Raw genomic sequence first — 22,469 nt, forward strand, 5'->3', positions numbered from 1 at the left:
ATTCTCACCACCTTTCCCCTGGGGAGGTTTTGGGACCACTTTCTTTTGGTCACGCCCAGTGGTTGTCTTTGTCACCCTAGTCTTGACCCAGTGGTCTGCCTTCTTTCCCAACTCTTGGGGAGAAATTAGACCTAGGTCTACCAAATGCTGATGCAACTTTTCATTTGTGCAGTTACTCAAAATATGTTCCTTCATGAATAAATTGTACAATCCAGTAAAATCCTGCACACCATGTCCAGCTAACCAACCATCCAGTGTCTTCACTGAGATATCTACAAAATCAATCCAGGACTGGGTCTGGGTTTTGTGAGCCCCCCTGAATCTAATTCTATACTCCTCAGAGGTGAATCCAAATCCCTCAATCAGGGCTTTCTTCATGAGGTCATAGGATCCTGCCTCTGGCCCAAAAAGGGTCAGAAGCATGTGTCTGCAGTTACCAGAGAACAGTTCCCACAGGAGTGCCCCCCAGAGAGGTTTCTTTACTTTTCTAATAGCACAAGCCCTCTCAAAGGCTGTGAACCATTTGGTGATATCATCACCTTCCTCAAATTTAGGGACAATCCCTTTGGGGATTTTAAGGTCAGAAGTTTCCTCCCTATCCTTATTTTTATTATTGCTGCCACAATTGATGGGTGCTAAACCCATCTCTCTCCTTTCTTTTTCTAGAGCAAGGAGCCCGGACTCTAGCTCTAATCTTTTGGCCAGCCTCATAAGGCTGTCCTCTTCACTGGGGGGGTCCCCCAGTGTTCTCTCTGGGACCAGAGCCACCTGTGTAGTCTCTAGGTGCTCAGATGCTAATCCTTGGATTGGAGGGTATGGTTGCCCTCTCCTCCCTAGGGAATAGCATGGGGGGGGGGGGTTGTTGTCAACCTCCTCTGCTTCCCTTTCCTCATCTGACTGGCCATCACCATGTTCAGATGGGTGGTCCTTAGCATACTCAGCCAAGAGCTCCTGGAGCCCTAGTTTGGTTGGATGCAGGCCCATTTGTAAATTTTTAAGTTTGCATAAGGACCTCAATTCCTTGAAAGACAAGTGTAAGTAAGGTGTGAGGTCGAGCTCCTTCACCAGGTCCATGTTATTATTATCACTAATAGCTGGGTTTGTTTGAGACATTCTAACCTGACAGTTCTAACCCTCTACCCTGACTATAGTGAATTTTATTTTTCTAAAATTCTAATGGGACTTAAGCAAGGCCCTAGCAAGACTTTTAGTAATTTTGGAAAGACCAATCAGAATTCTAAAGGCAATTTTTAAGAGTTCTGTCGTGTGGTCAGATGGTAACCAAGTAGTCCAACAAATGCAAGTTTGTATTCCACTGCTGATCCACCAATGTGAGAAAGTGGCTCTGTATATACTGTTCCTTAATAGGTACAGGGTGTACAGAGTCCACAGACCCCAAGGGTTTAACAGAGGTTAAAGTTAGATATAACCTTACTCTCCAAAGTGGTAGCCTGGTCGAGCAGTAAGGCAGTATCAGAGGACAGTGTAAAGCATTTGTTGTACACACTCAGTCAGCAAATAGTTCCACACACTCAATAACTGAACTCTCTAGGCCAGTGTTTCCCAAACTGTGGTCCGGGGACCCCCAGGGGTCCCTGACACTTTCCCAGGGGGTCCGCAGGCAGCAGTTCAAAAAAAAGCACTGCACTTGTATAATTAGCAGTTTTCTAGCAACAATAAAAGTGCCAAGATAACACCAGTAAATAATGTACTTGCTGGAGAGAGATGAGAGTTTTGTCCTGTGGCAGCTTTGAGTTATCTAATGTAGCACAGAGGGTTAATATGCCTATTGCAAAGAACGTGTACTGTGCATTTTAAATAACAGTATTTTATGTGCATAGGCGAGTGGGTTACTGCTTTTGTCACAAAGATTATTTTGTTACTGTGCAGTGACAACCGTAATCTAGCACAGTGACCTATAAACTGTCAAAGAGCTGCTTGCAAACTGCATGGTACAAGTTAGTAACTTATGTTTTTTCCCTGTCTTCCATTATCCTGATGCTGCTAAAAAGGTTTATTAGGGTGGAAATACATTTTTATTGTTAAAGTCAATGCTAACCACTGTCTTATGTTTTGAATCCCGAGATTTTTGTGCTTCTCCAGACCAAGCACTCTTTAAAAATGCCTACCAGTATAAATGACATGTGAATCCTACACCTTGTAGTCCCCTTTGCCTTATGTAAATATTTTCTATACACTGATTTACACTTATGATTAATTGTCTCTATATGTGTGTGATGTAAAGTGATAAATGTGTTGTAGACTGCACCATTGTTTCCTAAATTTCTTTGGGGGGAGAGCCTCCCAAAGCCCCCTTTGTAGTGGCCAGGCACACTCAATGCACTTGGTGTGCACCGTATGGGGACTGGTCTGAAAACATTTGCCAGGGCTGCTTTGGGTTTCCAGTCTGGCCCTGGCAGGAGTAGGAGCCTCGTACTGCGAAATAAAACCAACCATTTAAAAGTTAGTCACAGAGATGCAACACCAACCTTCCCATTAAAATTTTAGTTTTTTGCAAATTCTTTCTGTTGGAAATACCCCACTCCCACACCGGAAGGGTTGGTGGTAACGGGGTCTCTCCAGACATACACAGTGGTAGCTTGGCTCGAGTGGTCAGGAATCAGGCACCGTGCTAAGCATACGTCATACCCATACAATAACCATGCGTGCATCCGTTCCAAAAACGACTCTACACCGTAAAAATTATGAAAATATCTCTGTTTATCTTCTTTTTCTCTTAGTTGCTGATTAAATAAATAATAACACAATCACCATATACAAGGCTTTTTCTGTGGAAGGGTACGTCAAATAAATACAGACTTAATGATTTAATAAATAGGGGAGATCATAAATAATTAAGGCATAAATATAAGTGCATCACATACAGGCAATTAAATATTATGAGGCAATAAATACTGCAAGCCAATAAATATTGTGCGACAATAAATACTGTGGAACAATAAATACAGTGAAGCAATAAATAGATTAAATACAATAAATACAGTGCTCTCAATAAATAATTAAAAGCTGACAGTGACACTCATAGAATCAGATCACATTTAGATTTCTATGGGCTGATTTGGCCCAGTCACAGCTTGTGGTTAGATGGATGGCTTGAGGGTGTCTACTCCCTGGCTTGGACAAGGCTGAGGCCTAAACTGAGGTAGATCAAGGGGTGGATACTAAAGACCTGGCTCTCTCACTCTACACAACCCCTCCGAATTAGTCTCAGCTCACCCCTGGCACAATCAAGCTGGTTCCAGCACCTCTCTAGCCCCTAGGGTAGTCTCTCAGGATTCCACAGGGCCTTAGGCGCCCTCTATTCCACTTACTGCCCTTTTTCTGAAGCTCCGACGCCGCGGGAGTCGTGTCGACGCCGTGAGGCGGTTCCGGTTCGATGTCGGCGGCCTCGACACAATGTCAGTTCTTGACGACGCCGGTAGGCGGTTCCGGATCGATGTCGGCGGCCTCGGCTCGATCTCGACCTTCGATTCGATGACGTCGGGCAGTCTTGGCTCGATGTCGACTTCGGGCGGCTCCGGTCCGATGGCGACCTCAGGTTCGATGACGTCGGCCGGCCTTGGCTCGATGTCGACTTCCGGCGGCTCCGGAGTGCGATCCCCACTCCCGACCTCCGGTGCTCCTCTCCTCAGGTTCCGGCGACTCCGGAGTGCGACCTCACTCCCGACCTCCGGGGCTCCTCTCCTCAGGTTCCGGCGACTCCGGAGTGCGATCTCCACTCCCGACCTCCGGCACGCTTCACCTCGGTCTCCGGCGACTCCGGAGGGCGGACTTCACTCCCCCGTCGACGCCGCTCACTCGACCTCGGGTGACTTCCTCCTCGACCTCTGGTACTCCTCACGACCTCCGTCGGCGCCCTCTCTCGACCTCCGGCGGCTCCGGGTACGACGTCTGCTTTTTCAGTCAGCGCCGCTTCTCCACCTCGGGCTCCGGGTCTCTAGCTTCTCGACGTCGGACTCCAGGGAAACCAGTATCCAGGTCAGGATCTTGCTGTTCTTGGATTCTAAGGCCTGTTCCTGCTGTCCAGGTCCTTAAGATGGTTTTTCTTGCTTCTTCCCACACAGGGCTCCAGGCTGGGCTCAGTCAGTAGGGACTAGTATCAAGGGTGGGTTTATGGACCCCACTCCAGGCACAAGTTTCCACCCCTGCTGCCTCACTCCTTCCTCCTTCAAGTTTCTGCTGCTCTCTCTTCACCAGTCAGGTGCCAACTGCCAGCTCCAACTGCCAACTCTCTGTCTTAGCTTCCCAACATTCTAAACCGCCTCCAACTGTCACAGGGTTCTGGAATGTTCTGGAAGGTGCTAGTAGGTTCCAGTGGGTGCTGGTGATGTCACAGGTGGCCACCATTTAGTGCTCCAGGCCCTCAGACAGAAGTTTCAGGGGTAGATAAAATGGCTCCCTGAATCTGCAGCAACACTAAAAAGTCTGGTGGTTCCCAAAAAGGAAAAATTCAAACAGGGTTTGAGGCAAAAGTGGGACAAAATAAATAATGATGAGGAGGGACCACCCAAAGGGCTGGCAGGTCTAACACTTTCAATATAAAATACTAAGGGTGATATTTACAAAAGAAGTGATGGAGTGTGTCGTTAGCCTCTGTGGCTTGACACGCGCCGCCACTTCAGAAACGCAGGGCTGCACCATATTTACAAGAATGCAACCCTACATTTTGCCCTGTGCTGGTGCTACACTTAGCAGTGTAGCGCCAACGCAGGCACCCTTGCAACACAGGGTTGCAAGGGTGTCTGTGTGCAGGGGAAGATTGTTTATGTAAAGGAAGGTCCCCCCTTCCTGCACATAAACAATCTTGAAATGGGGTTTTGTCACTTGTGTGTGTGCTGCTTAATGCAGCACACATGGAAGTTACAAAATGCCATTTTTTTATGATCGTTTATGTGCAGGAAGGGTCACTTTCCTGAACATAAACAATCCAAAGTGTTTTGCTTTTTCCATGTGTGCTGCACAAGGCAGCACACATGGAAAAATCAAAAATGAGGAGAAATAATGCATTCCTCCTCGTTTCGCCAAGTTAAGACCTGGTTTTCCCTGGTGTTAATTTTGGCGCTGCCTCCTATTTACGCTGCCCCTGTGAATAGGGGGCAGCATCAAAATCAATGGGTTTTGCGGTGGAATGCCCACTGCAAAACCCACTACCCACCCCTTTCACGCTAAGCATTGCGCGAAAGGTGGCCTTATTTACAAGGCAGCGTTAAGCCATATTAAGTGGCTTACCGCTGCCTTGTAAATAAGGTGAAGCCCCTATCGACAAGCGAACGTTACAAAAAGTGATGTTTCCATGGTGGTAGGGGTTTGTAAATATGCGCCTTAAATCCTTAGTATTTCGAGTATTTGTTTTGTGTGCACACGTGTTTATTTTTTTCGAATTACTGTTTTAACGTTTAAAATTTAAATCATACAAATTGCTTGGGGGTCCCCGAGTTCCAGGGGTGACTCAGTGGGGTCCTCAGGAGTCAAAAGTTTGGGAACCACTGCTCTAGGCCAATGGTTTGTATATAAAAAAAATATATGCTGGTTTTATTTTAGAACCAACACTTGGAATTAAAATATACTTTCTCGACAGGAGATGTTTCATAAAAATACTTTTGTATATGCAATAGACTTTTTAGTAAACAGTTACAAGTAGTTGCAGTAAGCAACTCTATTTCTAAACACAATACATTGAGCTCAATGATACATTCACATTATATGCAACAGATTACTTCTTAGATTACTTTTGTAATTCCAGGCCTGGATCCTAGATCCAGTCCTGGGTCAGTTCTCAGAATCAGCTGTTGAAAGTCGACTTTGGTACTGTGATGATTTTTAACTAATATTTAGCTATTTTAAAAGTTAGCACGTCGAAAATATTTCAGAGCAAAACAATCAATGATTCCCTATGGAAGAAAATGTAGGTTACAGGTACAGTAGGTTATCGTTACTTTTGTAATCCAGTATTGGGTGCCTAGACTCAGTACTGGGACCTTTATCCAAAACAGGTAAGTAATTACGTTTTCAGATGTTATACGATTTTTGAGGAATATTTAGAAATTGCAGAAATCAACACTTAAGAGAAATTTCACAGAAAAACAGTCAATGGTTTCCTATAGAAGAAAAATGAGTTAAAGGTAAGTATAGTTGTGGGTACTTTTCAGAGTCAGTGCTGGGCACCAAGATCCAGCACTGGGAGCTCACCTAAGAGTAGGTGAGTAAATTCTTTTGTCACTCGGCTGATTTTTGGTGATTATTTTGAGTTTTGAAAAGTCCACACTTAGAAGAATTTTCAAGAAAAAGCCAGTCAATGTTACCCTATGAGGAAAATGAAGTTAGCGGTTTAAGGGTAAGTACTCGACTGGCAGAGTTGAAGTTCTGGGCATAGACTCAGGGGTCCCCCAGTGTCAGGTAGGTACAGTTAGTTCACCCTCAGCGGTTTCAGGACGGCTGGGTGCAGAGAGAGTTAGGCCCAATGTTATCCTATGAGGGATGGTGGCTGCTGTCTGGCAAGCCACGCGGCTGTGGGAGCTGGGCTCCTGGTCACTTACTCAGGGCAAGTGGGGAAGTAGGTTAGAGTAGAGTTTTCACTGCCAGGGCCACTCGGGCAGCTGGGTGCAGGGTGCTTTTGAGCAGTCAGGCGCTCAATTGATTTCTATGGGAAATCTCCGGTTGGAAAAAGACTGCAGGCTCGGGGACGAGGACTCTTCAGGTGCCACCACCACTTCGAGAGGTAAGTTGGGTAGTTGGAGGATAGGTAGGTACCCCGGGATTGGACACAGAGGGCCGTGGGGCGCCGGGTGCAGGGGTGCCTTTTGGTGTCGGGAAATCTTACCCTCTGTTGATCGTGGTTGGGGTGGCACTCTGTTCTGAGGCTGCAGGCTTCTCCTGGATTGTTGAGGGGGGTCCTTGGGTGCCGGACTCGGGGTCACAGTCGCCGTGGGGTCGTCCTCGTGGGTTTAGTTCACTCCGGCACCGGCCAGGCTTGGCTGGCCACAAGAGATGCCGGGTTTGGAGCAGGAGCAGGTTCGAGGTCGACAGGCCGGTAGGGCTGGGGCCAAAGCAGTTGGTGTCTCCCTCTCCTTCGCAGCTGCAGGGCAGGTCTTCGTTTCTTCTCGCTCTTCTTGTAGTTTCGGAATCTGGGGAAGGAAGGTTCAGGGTGCCCCTAAATACTAGATTTAGGGGCGTTACAGGTATGTGAAGGCCAGGGACCAATGGGTCCTTGTCCTGGGGTGGGTACACCCCCTATCCTGCCTCTCTCCTGTGGGAGGGGGGCAGTAGCCTAATCCTGATAGGGTAGGGCCTCCCATCTTCAAGATGGCAAGAGCCCGGAGATGTGCTTCACCTCGCCTCCCCCACCTGAGGGGTGGGGTGGGCATGCTGGCACATCCCCTGTCCTTGTATGGGGTTTCCGGCCAAGCTTCCCGCCTGAGTGGGGGGTTGCAGTGGCCTGGGGAAACTTTTAGAGGCGGCAGGCCTTTGAAGCTTCTCTTTGCTCATCCTGGGGGAGGAGATTTATCACCTCACCCAGGATGTGCATTGGTGCAGGCACAGGAGAGCAGGGGCTCTTCCACCCAGGGGTCCAGCAACGTGTCTGCTGTGTGGCAGCCTGGGCAGCCTCAGAGCAGACGTGGATTGTAGGTTAGTTGTAAGGGGGCATCTCTAAGATGCCCTCTGGGGTGCTTGGTACATTAAATCCCACACTGGCATCAGTGTGGGTTTAATGTGCTGAGAAGTTTGATACCAAACTTCCCAGTCTTCAGTGTTGCCATTATGGTGCTGTGGAGCTCGTGTTTGACGAGCTCTCAGCACCATGTACTCTTAAATGGCAGCACTGCACTTACAGTGCCCGGGAATGGACCTGGGTACTGTAGGGGCACAGGGCTCCTGCTCCTGTGCCCACATCATGGGCATAAGGCACCCAGCCAGAGGGGTGGCTGACATATGCCTTGGCAGTGTAGGTAATGGGCATGGCACACAGAGATGTGTGCCATGTCGACTTCATTTTGTCCTGCACCCAGACACTCAGCCTGCAAAGGCAGTGTGTGTGTGTAAGGGTACAGGGCTTCTAAGGGTGGCACAATGAGTGCTGCAGCCCTTGGGGGCCTTCCCTGGTCACAAGGCCCTGGGTACCTAGGGTACCATTTACCAGGGGCTGACATGTGGCCAGGGTTTGCCAATTTGGAGTTTGTGTGTTTTAAGGAAAGAACTTAGGCCCTGGGCACCTGATTGGCAGGAGTCCAGGGCACACTCAGTCAAAGTACATTCAGCAATTTAGCAAAAAGTGGGGGCATACCATGCAAGAAAGATGGCACTTTCTCACAGATAGTCTCAAAGATTTGTATCTCAGCTTTAAAAAGGTATAGACCCACTACTGACAAGAACACAGAAAATATCAAATAAATTAACCTGACAGCACACAATCTAAAGAGGCTCCTCTGTCCTATTAGTCAAACAATATTAGTTTCTGGTAAAGTCACAAATTGTTTCAGAAATATATTACAAATATCAAGATTGTGTTTTTTTTATTGCAGCAACTTAAGAGATTCAATGTAAAGAATCACACCTGAATTCATATGAACCAATACTGTAAAAATGAAAGAATATTAATCTGTAGATTGTAAAGTGATTCATTACATGACAATTATGATGTGAAGAAATATCACAATTCCACCAATATTTCTGTGAATATCAGAGGGCATCAATGGCATCTTGCAGCATCCCTATTAAAATCAGTGATTTTGTTATGTACCTGGCATTTATAAACAGCAGACAATGAACCCCTAGAAAGGGCTCTGCAGACATCACCTTCCAACATGCATAATCTTACCTCTCCATCTTGTACACATTTGGTATAATGTGCACCTCTTTCTCGTCTCATCTTGCCACCACCTGAAGAAAGTCCATTTGCTGCAGGAGTGCTGGATTTTGGATAAGAAAAACTGCAAGTAAAAAGAAATAGCACATTTAGGAGAAAAGTTAAAAACAGCATATTGTGTGAATTCAACCTTGGAATCTCATTTGTTGTTAAAGTGTTAATGCTTAAGTAGGCTTTGCAGGTTGGCTTTATTAGTTTCTGCTATCAATTTACAGCCAGTGAAAAAATTCTGGTCTGTTCTATCGTCCAGAAAGGCCAGGTATGTTCAACACTCCTTTGCTGTGGAGAGAAAATCCTCACTGATACAGCTAATTGACTGCTCAGTCAATATTTACACACCTGCTTAGACTTTCAAAAGAAAAGATCTGAGATTTCTTACAGACATGATACTATCCATCATTTCAGGTTTGTTTTGAAATCCTTACTTTGCAGCGGCTCAAATCAACTAATTGGCAGCAACCAGAAGCTGTACCATATGATTGAAGCACAGCATTATTAACAGCCTCTAGTGTAATCCAGAAAGAAAATTTAATCATGCGCTGCACTACCTCTTATCACCCTCATTTCAAAATCTTTTTAAAATAAATAAATCAATCAGGGGTTTCAAATATTCTCTATTCAGACAGATAACTTAATGGTGACTCAGTTACTCCCAGTGTGAATGCTCCCTATTACTAGCACACTACCATCGAACGACGTGACCAGAAACCATGTATAGCCAGTATCTTGAAAGTCCATAAGGAATCCGTGTTCAGTACCTTTATTCGGGTACACAAAGTATCCATAAAAGCACAGACATACAATAAAAACAATTGAATACATAGTAATATGCAATGCATAAAAACAATCTTTCAAAAAGTCTGTCTTCAGAGCAATAACTCTTAGCAGCATAATCAATTAATCGGTATTCTTAGAGCTATGGGCTTGCACTGCCATTTAAATTAAAAGTGCCTACGTGAACTCCCTCTTCATCAGAAATTTGATATAACATGTTAAAGGCTACCTTAAAATCATTAATATGACGTCTTTTAATAAGTGAAAGTAAGAACGTGCTTTAATAAAATCTTCTATATATGAAAGGTCCAGTTCATTGTGCCATATAAAATGGGATGATAAAAAGGAGGACCGCTGAGACTTTCCCACAGAAACTATTTCTTTGTTCTGGAAGGAGTCCCATTTAGAAAGTCCCCAGATCTCTGTGCCATATGTCACTATAGGGACACACCATATCTTGTATATCTGCAGCAGGGGTACAAGAGCTGCCCCACCCTAGGTTGGGCTAGACTATAAAGTGTGGCAATAGTCTTAATCATTTTAGATCGCAGTGGGTAGACCATGAACCTGTAGTATCGAAAGTAAGTCTTAAGTAAGGAAAAGTGCTGGTACGTTTTAATTTAGTCTCACCAATGGCAAGCTTAGACGACTGACATTTGCTGGGACTGCAGGAGAGGATATAAGAGTTCGCATAATTTGTATGCATGTCCAAGTTACCCACTAAGTCCACAAATCCATGTACTAGGAGGTGGAAGTATCTTGGAATGCGAGCCATCAACACAGCATCACCCCATACAAGAGGGAAGGAGATAGCCTTTGACTTTTGGGAAATCCGGAGTAATAGGAGTTAGGCTGGGGTGGAGATTATTAATATATCAACTAAAAGCAGGGCGAAGACACACCCCTGTCTTACTCCCCGAAAGACTCAGAGACCTCCCCATGAATGTGGAGTCTGACTCGAGCCTTCATGTTCCTGTGCAAGTACGCTAAAAAGTGCACCAGTGCTTCATCCATTCCACATAAAAGAAGGTATGACCACAGCTTTGAACGATTTACAGAATCAAACGCTGCAGTCATATCAGTGGACGTCACCTTCAGCTGCCTCCCCTTAACAATTGTGTTTTGAAAGGAAGCCATGTGTGGTTTTCAGTGATGGCAGAGGTTGAAATCCCGTAAGGTGCAGTATAACAAATTATTTACAGTTTAATATTAAATTGGGATTTTTGTATAAGTTAGAAAAGGCCAGTCTACAGAACAGGGAGGTGAGAGGGCAGTGAAATCTGTGGCTACACTATCCACCAAAAAGTGTTAGCGAAGTTAATAAAAATTGTTCTTCTAATGTATACTTCTAAACCCAGATTCCTCACCTTAAAATAGATAAAGCAGTGCCTTGCCAAGATGGAGGGTCTTTAGAGTGGGCTCCGACCAAAATATCTTGCAGGACCAAGAGTCAAAATTACCTTTGCACCAGACCTGGCCATCAAAGCAGTGGTGCTTCGAGAACATGTGCACTGACTAGCATATGCCAACGTCAGGCATTCTGTCAATTCAGTAGTAGCATCATTAGCGTTGGTTGAATGGGCTCCCAGACCTTCCAGAGGTGGCTTCTTGGCCAGTCTGTGACAGATCCTAATGCAGATTACTATCCATCTCAACAGGGTCCTATTCTGCACAGCCCTCATATTTCGCACCAGAGAATCCCACAAAAAAGTTTATCGTCCAGATTGATGGTCCTTGGCACATTCAATGTAGAACATATTAGTCCTTTGGGTGTCCAGCTGAAGGAGCCTTTTCTCAAGAGGTGAGTGAGGCAATAAACAAAGGCAGAGTGGGATCACAAACAGTTTAGGATGGAATACCTGTGTTAAACCTTTAAGAAACTACATCACAAAAGGTGATCTAAAGAAGAATGGCAGATTCAGCAAACAGCGTTAATAATGTTCAACATTAAGGCCTTGCCAGGACATAGATAAAACAACCAACCATTGGCAAAGCCAATAGGTCTCCCCAATGCAAGAGCTAATGGTTTTGCCAATGTATTTCAGACATGTACAGCATGTTGGCTAGGAGTGGCTAGGCGTAGCAAAGAGCAGCACAGAGGTTCGTGGAAGCACACTGCCATTACAGATAACAAATTCTTAAGTGAAATGACCATTACATTTGCACATACAGTTTTAATGCTAAACCTATATAGAGCACAAACTATGTGTGGAAATGGCATCACCTAGTGTATTCATTTATTTTTATCGTATTAAAGGATTATGTTACTTACCCTGTAAGATCTGTTTGTGGCCTGTAGTGCTGTAGATTCACATGCTCTGCATACTTCTGCCATCTAGTGTTCGTTCTGGAGTTGTGCAAGTGTTTCTCTCAGAAGAAATCTTTTGAGTCACGAGATTGGGCGACTCCTCTTGGTGATAATGCACGTGGAAACAGACTCTCGCTACATCGTTTTTCTGCAGGTTAATGAGATACGAGTGTAGAGAATGCGCAAGTACAAAGATGTCCACGCTAAATGTGAATACATCTTATAGGGATGAAATGTAACTACAACAGCCACAGGGGAGGACGCATGCAAATCTACAGCACTACATGCCACAAATAGATGCCTAAAGGGCAAGTAACAAACCGATGGAATGTGTGGCTTTATATACACATGCTCTGCATAGACTTAAGCAGTCCCTCCTTAGAAGCAGTGGCTAGCCTGTGGGAGTTGCAGTTGTTTGGAAAAGGGTACGCAACACTGCATGACCTACATTGGCTTGTTGGCGTTCTAAATTATCCACACGTTTGGTAAATGTGTGTAGGGTAGACCATGTTGCTGCTTTACAAATGGGAGCTATCGGAATATTTCCTAAAAAAGCCATAGTAGCTCCATTTTTACGAGTGGAGTGTGCTCTGAGAGTAACTGGTAGAGTTCTTTTGGCCTTAATGTAGCAAGTTTGTTTATATTTAACTGGCTATGCTGATTTGGATATTGGGTTGCCTGTATGAGGTGTAGAAAAGGCTACAAAGAGTTGGCTGGTGTTCTGGAAAGTTTTTATGTCTAGACTATAAAGCGCTCTTGCCGCTACTGAATCCGGGTTAGGAGAAAAAACTGGGTGCTCAATAGGTGACTGATATGCAACTAAGACTACTTTAGGTAGGAATTTAGAATTAGTAAGAAGAACCAGTTTGCCTCTATATATTTAGAAGAATGTTTTTTCTAAGGTTAAAGCCTGGAGCTCACTAACACATCTGAGTGAAGTAATGGCAACTAAGAAGGATTAGTTACTTACCTGTAATCCTACTTCTCTTCCAGGGGTATCCACATCAAAGTCATAAGCACTAGAATATTCCCGCCCATGCGCGGGACCCCGGAAACACAATCATATATAAACATTTATACATATAATAAAAAAGCAAATGCAACCTTTCATAACTAGAGCTGAATAATGCTGTAAGGACTCCCCTGTATATCAAACAATACATTAAAAACCAGGGAAAAACTAACAGCAAAGCATGTTTGAAAACTGTTTTAATGCTTAGCACAATCTCTCAGATAGGACTGAAAGTATTGACAGCTCACAGGCCAGAAAGGCTGAAAAGCTAACTCATAGCAACATAGAAATAAACTGGCACCGTGCCTTTAAGGCAGCCATGTCCCCCAGCTTCCCATCATGCCTCAGGGGTGACATTTAGGTCAGTTCTTTGCGGTGACTTAAAAGCCATGACACAAAGTTGACAATTCCTTAAAAACAAGGTTCCTTTGCCCGGGGAGGCGGGAGGGTTGCTTATGACTGATGAGGATACCCCTGGAAGAGAACTAGGATTACAGGTAAGTAACTAATCCTTCTTTTCCAGGGAATACTCATCAATAGTCATAAGCACTAGAATAGAATAGCGAGCTTCACCTCTTCCACCTGCGGGCAAAGGAAAAAATAATTATTCAAGCTCAAATAACTAAACTTGAAAAACCCAGATATTTTATTATCTGAATAGATTCCTCAAGAAGGCTTGGCCTACTTGAGTATCCGTTCTGGAATCGGATTCAAGACAATAATGCCTTGTGAACGTGTGTACCGATCTCCAGGTTGCTGCCTTGCAAATCTCTGCCATTGGAACACCATGCAAGAAAGCTATTGTAGCCGCTTTCCCCCTAGTGGAGTGTGCTTTAGGCGACAATAGGGGTTTATTCGCTAACTGGTAAGCCAATTTTATACAGGACACTATCCATCTCGAAATGGACCTTTTGGAAGCTGGAAAGCCTGTCCGCATGGAACCATAATTTAGAAACAATTGATCTGATTTTCTTATGCCTTTCGTTCCCTCCAAATAGAACTTGAGCACTCTTAAGGTCTAAGGAGTGGAGCTATCTCTCCACACGAGTTGCGGGATTGGGAAAAAAGGACGGTAGGGAGATTGACTGGTTAACATGAAAATCGGATACAAGTTTTGGAAGAAAAGCAGGGTGAGTCCTTAACACTACCCTTTTGTGGTGAAAGATAGTATATGGCTCTTTGGCAGACAGCGCTTGGATTTCACTTACTCTGCGTGCTGATGTTATCGCGACTAAGAAAGCGGTCTTCCATGTCAAATGCTGCAATGTGGCTTTATGGATGGGCTCAAAAGGAGGACCCATCAATCTAGAGAGGACTAGATTCAACTCCCAAGGAGGAGAAGGAGGCCGAACAGGGGGAAACACTTTCATCAACCCCTGTAGGAAATCCTTGACCACCTGTAGTTGAAAAAAGGAAGGCTGGTTTGGAGGCTTTCTGTAGGCTGTAATGGCCACTAAGTGTACCCTATTCGAGGAATACTTTAAACCTGATTTGGCCAAGTACAGGAGGTAAGGAAGAATTACCTCCTCCTGCCCTGTGGTAGGATTAAAATGATTACGAGTGCACCATAAGTAGAATCTTTTCCACTTAAAGAGTATTAAGCCCTTGTGGAAGCGCTCTTTGCCTCTTTTAGTATGCGCATACAGTCCTGCGGTAAATTCAAATGTCCATATTGCAGGACCTCAGGAGCCATGCTGCCAAGTTCAGCGAGGGAAGGTTGGGATGTAAAATCTTCCCGTCCATCTTGGTCAGCAGGTCTGATCTGTAAGGTAGTCTCCTGTGGGGGAACACCGACAACTGTAACAGGTCTGGGTACCACCACTGACGAGGCCAGTCCGGAGCTACCAATATCGACATGTTGGATCAGATGAGTTTGGATACCACCTTTGGGATCAGAGACAGGGGAGGAAAGGCGTATGTGAGAAAGTGGCTCTGTATATATTGTTCTTTAATAGGTACAGGGTGTACAGAGTCCACAGTCCCCAAGGGTTTGACAGAGGCTAAAGTTAGATATAACCTTACTCTCCAAAGTGGTAGCCTGGTCGAGCAGTAAGGCAGTATCAGAGGACAGTGTAAAGCATTTGTTGTACACACTCAGTCAGCAAATAGTTCCACACACTCAATAACTGAACTCTAGGCCAATGGTTTATATATAAAAAAAATATATGCTTGTTTTATTTTAGAACCAACAATTGGATTTAAAATATACTTTCTCAGAATGAGATGTTTTATATAAATACTTTTGCAATATGCAATTGACTTTTGTAAACAGTTACAAGTGGTTGCAATAGGCAACTATTTTAAACACAACAATGCATTGAGCTCAATGGAAATTTCAAGTTATTTGCAACAGATTACTTTTAGGATTACTTTTGGAATTCCAGGACTGGATCAGAAAACAGTCAATGATTCCCTATGGAAGAAAATTCAAGTTGCAGGTACAGTATGTTCTCGTTACTTTTGTAATCCAGTATTGGGTGCCTAGACTCAGTACTGGGACCTTTATCCAAAACAAGTAATTACGTTTTCAGATATTATACGATTTTTAAAGAATACTTAAAGATTGCAGAAATTGACACTTAGAAGAAATTTCACAAAAAAACAGTCAATGATTTACTATGGAAGAAAATTGGGTTATGGGCAAGTACAGTTGTAAGTATTTTTCAGAGTCAGTGCTGGGCACCAAGATCCAGCACTGGGAGCTCACCTAAGAGCAGGTGAGTAATTTCGTTTGTTACTCGGCTGATTTTTGGTGAATATTTTAAGATTTGAAAAGTCCAGACAATGTTTCCCTATGAGGAAAATAGAGTTATCGGTTTAAAGGTAAGTACTCGACTGGCAGAAGTGTGGTTCTGGGCATAGACTCAGGGGTCCCCCAGGGTTAGGTAGGTACAGTTGGTTCACTCTCAGCAACTCTAGGGCGGCCGGGTGCAGAGAGAGTTAGGCCCAATGTTATCCTATGAGGGATAGGGAGGCCTTGGTTGGTGGCTGCTGACTGGTAAGCCACGCGGCTGTGGGAGCTGGGCTCCTGGTCACTTACTCAGGGCAAGTGGGGAAGTAGGTAGGTGTAGAGGTTTCACTGCCAGGGCCATTAGGGCGGCTGGGTGCAGGGTGCTTTTGAGCCTTCGGGCGCTCAATTGATTTCAATGGGAAATCTCTGGTTTAGAAAAAGACTGCAAGATCGGGGACGAGGATTCTTCAGGTGCCACCACCACTTCGAGAGGTAAGTTGGGTAGTTGGAGGATAGGTAGGTAGCCCGGGATTGGGCACAGGGGGTTGCGGGGCACCCCGTGCAGGGGTGCCTTTTGGTGTCGGGAAATCTTACCCTCTGTTAATCGCGATAGGGGGGGCACCTTGTTCTGAGGCTGCAGGCTTCTTCAGGAGTGTCGAGGGAGGTCCTTGGGTGCCGGACTCGGGGTCACAGTCGCAGTGGGGTCGTCCTCGTGGTCTTTGTTCACTCCGGCACTGGCCAGGCTTGGTTGGTGCAGAGTGTGCTGGGTTCGAAGTTCCGGGCTGCTGCCAGGGATTAGAGGTAGGTTTTGAGTAGAGCCTCTAATCATGGGAGTCTCAGGGGCTTAGAGCCAAAAGGTAGCCAGGTCCTCCGGGGTTAGTGAGGTTGCTGGCCACAAGATGCCGGGTTGGAGCAGAAGCAGGTTCGAGGGACGACAGGCCAGTAGGGCTGGGGCCAAAGCAGTTGGTGTCTTCCTCTTCTTAGCAGCTGCAGGGCAGGTCTTTCTTCTTGCTCTTCTTTGTAGTTTGGAATCTGGAATCTGGGGAAGGAAGGTTCAGGGTGCCCCTAAATACTAGATTTAGGGGCGTTACAGGTAGGTGAAGGGCAGGGACCAATGGGTCCCTGTCCTGGGGTGGGTACACCCCCTATCCTGCCTCTCTCCTGTGGGAAGGGGGCAGTAGCCTGGTCCTGATAGGGTAGGGCTCCCCATCTTCAAGATGGCGAGAGCCCGGAGATGTGCTTCACCTCGCCTCCCCCACCTGAGGGGTGGGGTGGGCAGGCTGGCACATCCCCTGTCCTTATTTGGGGTTTCCGCCCAAAGCTTCCCGCCAGAGTGGGGGGTTGCAGTGGCCTGGGGAAGCTCACAGAGGCGGCATGCCTTTGAAGCTTCCCCCTGCCCTTCCTGGGGGAGGAGATTTAGCACCTCGCCCAGGATGTGCATTGTTGCAGGCCCAGGAGAGCAGGGGCTCTCCCACCCAGGGGTCCAGCAACATGTCTGCTGTGTGGCAGCCTAGGCAGCCCCAGAGCAGACGTGGATTGTTGGTTAGGTTTAAGGGGGCATCTAAGATGCCCTCTGGGGTGCTTGGTACATTAAATCCCACACTGGCATCAGTGTGGGTTTAATGTGCTGAGAAGTTTGATACCAAACTTCTCAGTCTTCAGTGTTGCCATTATGGTGCTGTGGAGTTCGTGTTTGACGAGCTCTCAGCACCATGTACTCTTAAATGGCAGCACTGCACTTACAGTACTCAGGAATGGACCTGGGTACTGTAGGGGCACAGGGCTCCTGCTCCTGTGCCCACACCATTGGCATAAGGCACCCAGCTAGAGGGGTGGCTGATGTATGCAATGGCAGTGTAGGCGATGGGCATGGCACACAGGGATGTGTGTCATGTCGACTTTGTTTTTGTCTTGCACCCAAACACTCAGCCTGCAAAGGCAGTGTGTGTGTGTGTGTGTGTGTGTGTGTGTGTGTGTGTAAGGGTACAGGGCCTCTAAGGGTGGCACAATGAGTGCTGCAGCCCTTAGAGGCCTTACCTGGTCACAAGACCCTGGGTACCTAGGGTACCATTTACCAGGGGCTGACATGTGGCCAGGGTTTGCCAATTTGGGTTTTGTTTGTTTTAGTGAAGGAACATAGGCCCTGGGCACCCGATTGGCAGGAGTCCAGGGCACACTCAGTCAAAGTACATTCAGCAAAAAGTGGGGGCATACCATGCAAGAAAGATGGCACTTTCTCACAACGTATGCAAATATTCTGGACCAATCCATCAAAAGAGCATTCCCCCTCGTCCCTGGATGGTGGAACCTGGATGCGAAGGCGTGGCATTTTTTGTTTTGTTCGTCTGCTAACAAATCTATGGAAGGTTGCCCCCACTGATGGAAAATATCTGCCACAACCTCGTCGTTTAGCACCCAGTCTGGCTGATCTTCGAAGTGCCGACTGTGTCCGCTCGCACGTTTCGCTCCCCTGGAAGATGCACCGCTGTGATGGAAAGGCCTCGGGCTAGAAGCCACTGCCATATCGTTTGAGCTTCCAGGGAGAGCGGGCGAGAGCGCGTACCACCCTGTTTGTTGAGGTAATACATGGTGGTCGTGTTGTCTGTTTGGATCAGGATAGAGTTGGACGGGATAGAGGGCTGAAAAGCTTTCAGAGCTAGGTGGACTGCTCGCAGTTCCAACATGTTTATATGGTAGGATTGTTCCTTGATGGACCACCGTCCCTTCATCTGCAGGCAATCCCTATGCGCTGCCCACCATTGTAGAGACTCATCCGTTACTAAGGACTGTGTTGGAACTGGTCGATGGCAGGGGAATCCCACTACGAGGTTCTTTGGTTGAGTCCACCATACAATGGACGACTTTGCTGCTTGCGAAAGCACAATTCTGTCTTCCCAGTGACCCGATGCTTGGTCCCACTTGTCCTCTATGTCCTGTTGCAAGGGCCTTATTCTCAGCCTGGTACAAAAGGGGGTGGTGATGGACGGAGCATCAGAACCAATCAAACACTCACACCCAGTCAACAGATCTGGGTTTGATCCATCACCATTCTTTAGCCCACTCTGCCACCCCAGTTCAGACATGGCCATATGCAAATCAGTCTGACCCTGTGCCTCATGGGAACAGTCCAGCCCGAACTGACAAGCCATGTCTTCCCTGGACCGGAAACAAGCTTCCTAGGACCAGTTTCTGGCATTTCAGCCGTCTTCAGCCAGGCTTGCTTGAATCCAGTGGCAAAAGTGAGCAAGGGACTCAACGTCTGAGCATACCCTGCCAACTTATGGCGAACAAAGAGGTACAAAAGGGGGTGGTGATGGACGGAGCATCAGAACCAATCAAACACTCACACCCAGTCATCACCGCCTCCTTTTGTACCGCTTTATTCTCAGCCTGGCATTGGGAATGAGAAAAATGCAAGAAGCCATCGATCCTAGCAGAGATGCCACTTGCCGGACCGTTGGACGAGCTGCCTGGAGAAGAGTTTTGCACTTCTGTTGCATTGAAGAAAATCTCTCCGCCGAAGGAAACGCTCTTACTAAGTTTGTATCCAGAGTGGAGCCCCAATAATGGATCGCCTGGGTAGGCCGGTGAACCGATTTCTCCATGTTCACATGCAGACCTAGCCTGCGGAGTAGTTAGACATATTTGGAAATCGCTCCATACTTGCTGAGGGGATGGTCCTTTCAGGAGCTAATCGTCCAAGTACGGGTAAACGAACAGACCCCTTCTGTATAGAGCCGCCGCCACCACTGCCATGCACTTGGTAAAGACCCGTGGGGCAGATTTCAGTCCGAAGGGCAACACCTTGAACTGGTAGTGTTTGCTGCCGACCACGAATCGCAGATATTTGCGATGACGGGGAACGAATAGTTTCTTACCTGTCGGTGTAGTTTTGCAGCTTGAAGATCTTTCTGGATTCACTATGCTGTGCATTATTCCGCGATCTTGTGGTTGGGTCCGGATTCGTAGTCTTTTCTTTGTTTTTTTTTGTTTTTTTTGTAGCCCAGGTGGGCGGCGACGACCCACCATTTGGTGCACCTCCCGTGACGTCGTCGTGCTTCCTGCGGAAGTCCCACCTTTGGGGCGCCATCTTCGGGTTCTTTTTTCCTTTTTTTTTTTTTTTTTTTTTTTTAACCCTAGGCGATTGATTAATCCTTGTCCATTTTTCTGTACGTTTTCATTCCTTCTGATCTTTTCCATTTTACCCCCTCTTCCTCCAGCCTCATCTTCCTGGCGGAGGTGGGTGGGTTCGCTAGTGAATCCAGAAAGATCTTCAAGCTGCAAAACTACACCGACAGGTAAGAAACTATTCGTTTTGCAGCGTGAATGTTTCTGGATTCACTATGCTGTGCATAGACTTTGTAGCGGTTTTCCTAATTTTGCGGCGGCTGGGTGGTAGATGAGCGTTGGTCGTTGAAAATGTGTTGAAGCACCTTCTGTCCCACCTGTGCTTCTTTGTTCATCTGAATGTCCACGCAGTAGTGTTTCGTGAACGTGTGCACAGACGCCCAAGTTGCCGCCAGACATATGTCCTGGATGGGCGTGTTCGCCAGGAAGGCAACGGTGGCCCCCTTCTTCCTTGTGGAGTGAGCCTGAGGCCCCTCCGCTAGCTCCTGTCCAGCCTGTTTGTGGCAGAATTGAATAGTGAGGGCAATCCATCTAGCGATGGTGCCCTTAGTCACTGGCCTACCCATGAAGCTAGTAGCAAAGGACACAAACAACTGCTTCGACTTCCTGAGTTCCTTGGTTCTCTCAATGTAGTGCATCACCGCTCTTCTAGCGTCGAGGGTGTGCAGAGCCTTTTCTGCGTTTGAAGTCGGGTTTTGGAAGAAACTTGGTATCTGAATACTCTGATTCATGTGGAACGCAGACACCACCTTGGGCATGAAGTGTGGGTCTGTCCTCAGGACTACCCTGTCCTTGTGAATCTGAATGTAGGGTTCCTGTAGTGTTAGTGCTTGAAGCTCGCTCACCCTGCGTAGAGAGGTTATGGCCACCAGAAAGGCAGTTTTCATCGTCAACATTTGCAGTGTGGCCTTGTGAATGGGTTCAAACGGTGCCTTCATGAGCTCCGTCAGAACCACGTTTAGATTCCATGCCGGCAGCGGCAACCTTTTCGGAGGGGCCATTCTTTTGGCTCCTTCCATGAATCTCTTCACCACCTGCGAAGTTAAGAAACTTCCACCCTTTTCACCTCTGGTGTAGGCAACGATCGCCGCTAGGTGTACCCTTAGGGAGCTCGAGCAGAGGTTACTCTTTAGAAGGTGTGAGAGGTACCTCAGTACTGTTGAGTCTCTTGTCATTCTGTTTTGCAGGCCCTTCTTCCTGCACCACACAGTAAATCTCTTCCATTTTGCGCTGTAGCATTTTCGTGTAGTTTGTTTCCTTGCCTCCCGTAGCACTCGCATAGTGCTCGGAGGCAATCTTAGGTGCGCGAACTCTAGGTCTTCAGGAGCCATGCCGCCAGGTTGAGGGTCTCTGGCTCTGGATGCAGGACCTCTCCGTTTGCATGGAGAGCAGGTCCCTTCTCCTCTCGAACCTGTACGGATTGCCTTGTGCCATTTCTTGAATTTGTGAGAACCATGTCTGCCTTGCCCACTGCGGAGCCACTAGGATCAGAGTCATGTTGCTGGTTCTACACTTGTCGAGCACTCTGTGCAACAGGGGTATCGGTGGAAAGGCGTAGGCAAATGTCCTCGACCAGCTTATCCATAGGGCATTTCCCTGGGATTGCTGATCTGGTTGCCTGGACGCGAAGCTTTGGCATTTTGCATTTTGGCGTGTTGCAAATAGGTCTATTGTGGGAGTTCCCCATCTCCGGAAAAGCTTCTCCGTTTCCTGGCCATTGAGCTCCCACTCGTGCGATGCCGAGGTCTGCCTGCTTAGCCAGTCTGCCTCCACATTGTCCTTCCCTGGTAGGTGAATTGCCAGTAGATCTATCCTGAGAGGTATGGCCCATCTTCAAATCTCCTGTGCCAGAGAGGAGAGAGGGAACGACTGTGTCCCCCCCTGTTTGTTGATGTAGAACATTGCCGTGGTGTTGTCTGTTTGAACCAACAGCCTCTGGTTGTACAGGTGCCTCTGGAATGCCTTCAGGGCTAGCAGGATTGTTTTCAACTCGAGGTAATTGATATGGCGAACCGCATCTGCTGGAGCCCACAGACCCCTCACTCTGAGGTTGTCCATGTGCGCTCCCCATCCCTTTTGCGATGCGTCCGTGGTAATGGTCATTGTTGGGTTTGGTGGTGTCAGGCTTCTCCCTGCTGTCATGTTGTCTCTGTTCCACCAAGTTATCTCCTCCTGCACTGCGTGCGTAACAACCACTAGATCCTCCCAACTTCCGTTTGCTTGTGACCATTGCTGTTCTAGCCATTCCTGGAATGGTCTCATGTGCAGGCGTACATTCGGCACCAGCTGGATACACGACGCCATCATCCCCATCATCTTGCTCACTGACCTCACTGTCAGAGCTCGCCCCTTCTGGTAGAGCCGCGTCTCCTTCAGTAGGGCATCTGTCCTCCTGTCGCTGGGCACCCCTGTGCTGTTCAGGGAGTTGATTTTTGCCCCCAGGAAAATCTTCACCTGCTCCGGTTCCAGCGATGACTTCCCCCAGTGAATCGAGAACCCCAGATTTGTCAGTGTCTGTTACGCGTTTTGCGTGCTTCTCGCACTTCTCGCGTGAGTTTGCCTTGACCAGCCAGTCGTCTAAGTAGGGGTAGACATGGATCCCCTGCCTTCGTAGGTGGGCCGCGACCGCCGA

At 47.0% G+C, this 22,469-nt stretch overlaps 1 protein-coding gene across 2 annotated transcripts in view; it reads right to left on the bottom strand.

Moving 5' to 3' along the window:
• The window catches only part of NUP153 (nucleoporin 153), a 608,884-nt gene that overhangs the window by 163,740 nt on the left and 422,675 nt on the right, over nt 1-22,469 (bottom strand). For both annotated transcript variants that reach the window (XM_085607084.1, XM_085607083.1), the window contains exon 11: nt 8,837-8,948. In XM_085607084.1, coding sequence (XP_085463210.1) covers nt 8,837-8,948 — 112 coding nt within the window. The remainder of the gene's footprint in view (nt 1-8,836; nt 8,949-22,469) is intronic.

This window comes from Triturus cristatus, chromosome 5_2 (genome assembly GCF_964204655.1).
Source record: "Triturus cristatus chromosome 5_2, aTriCri1.1, whole genome shotgun sequence".
Lineage (NCBI taxonomy): Eukaryota > Metazoa > Chordata > Amphibia > Caudata > Salamandridae > Triturus > Triturus cristatus.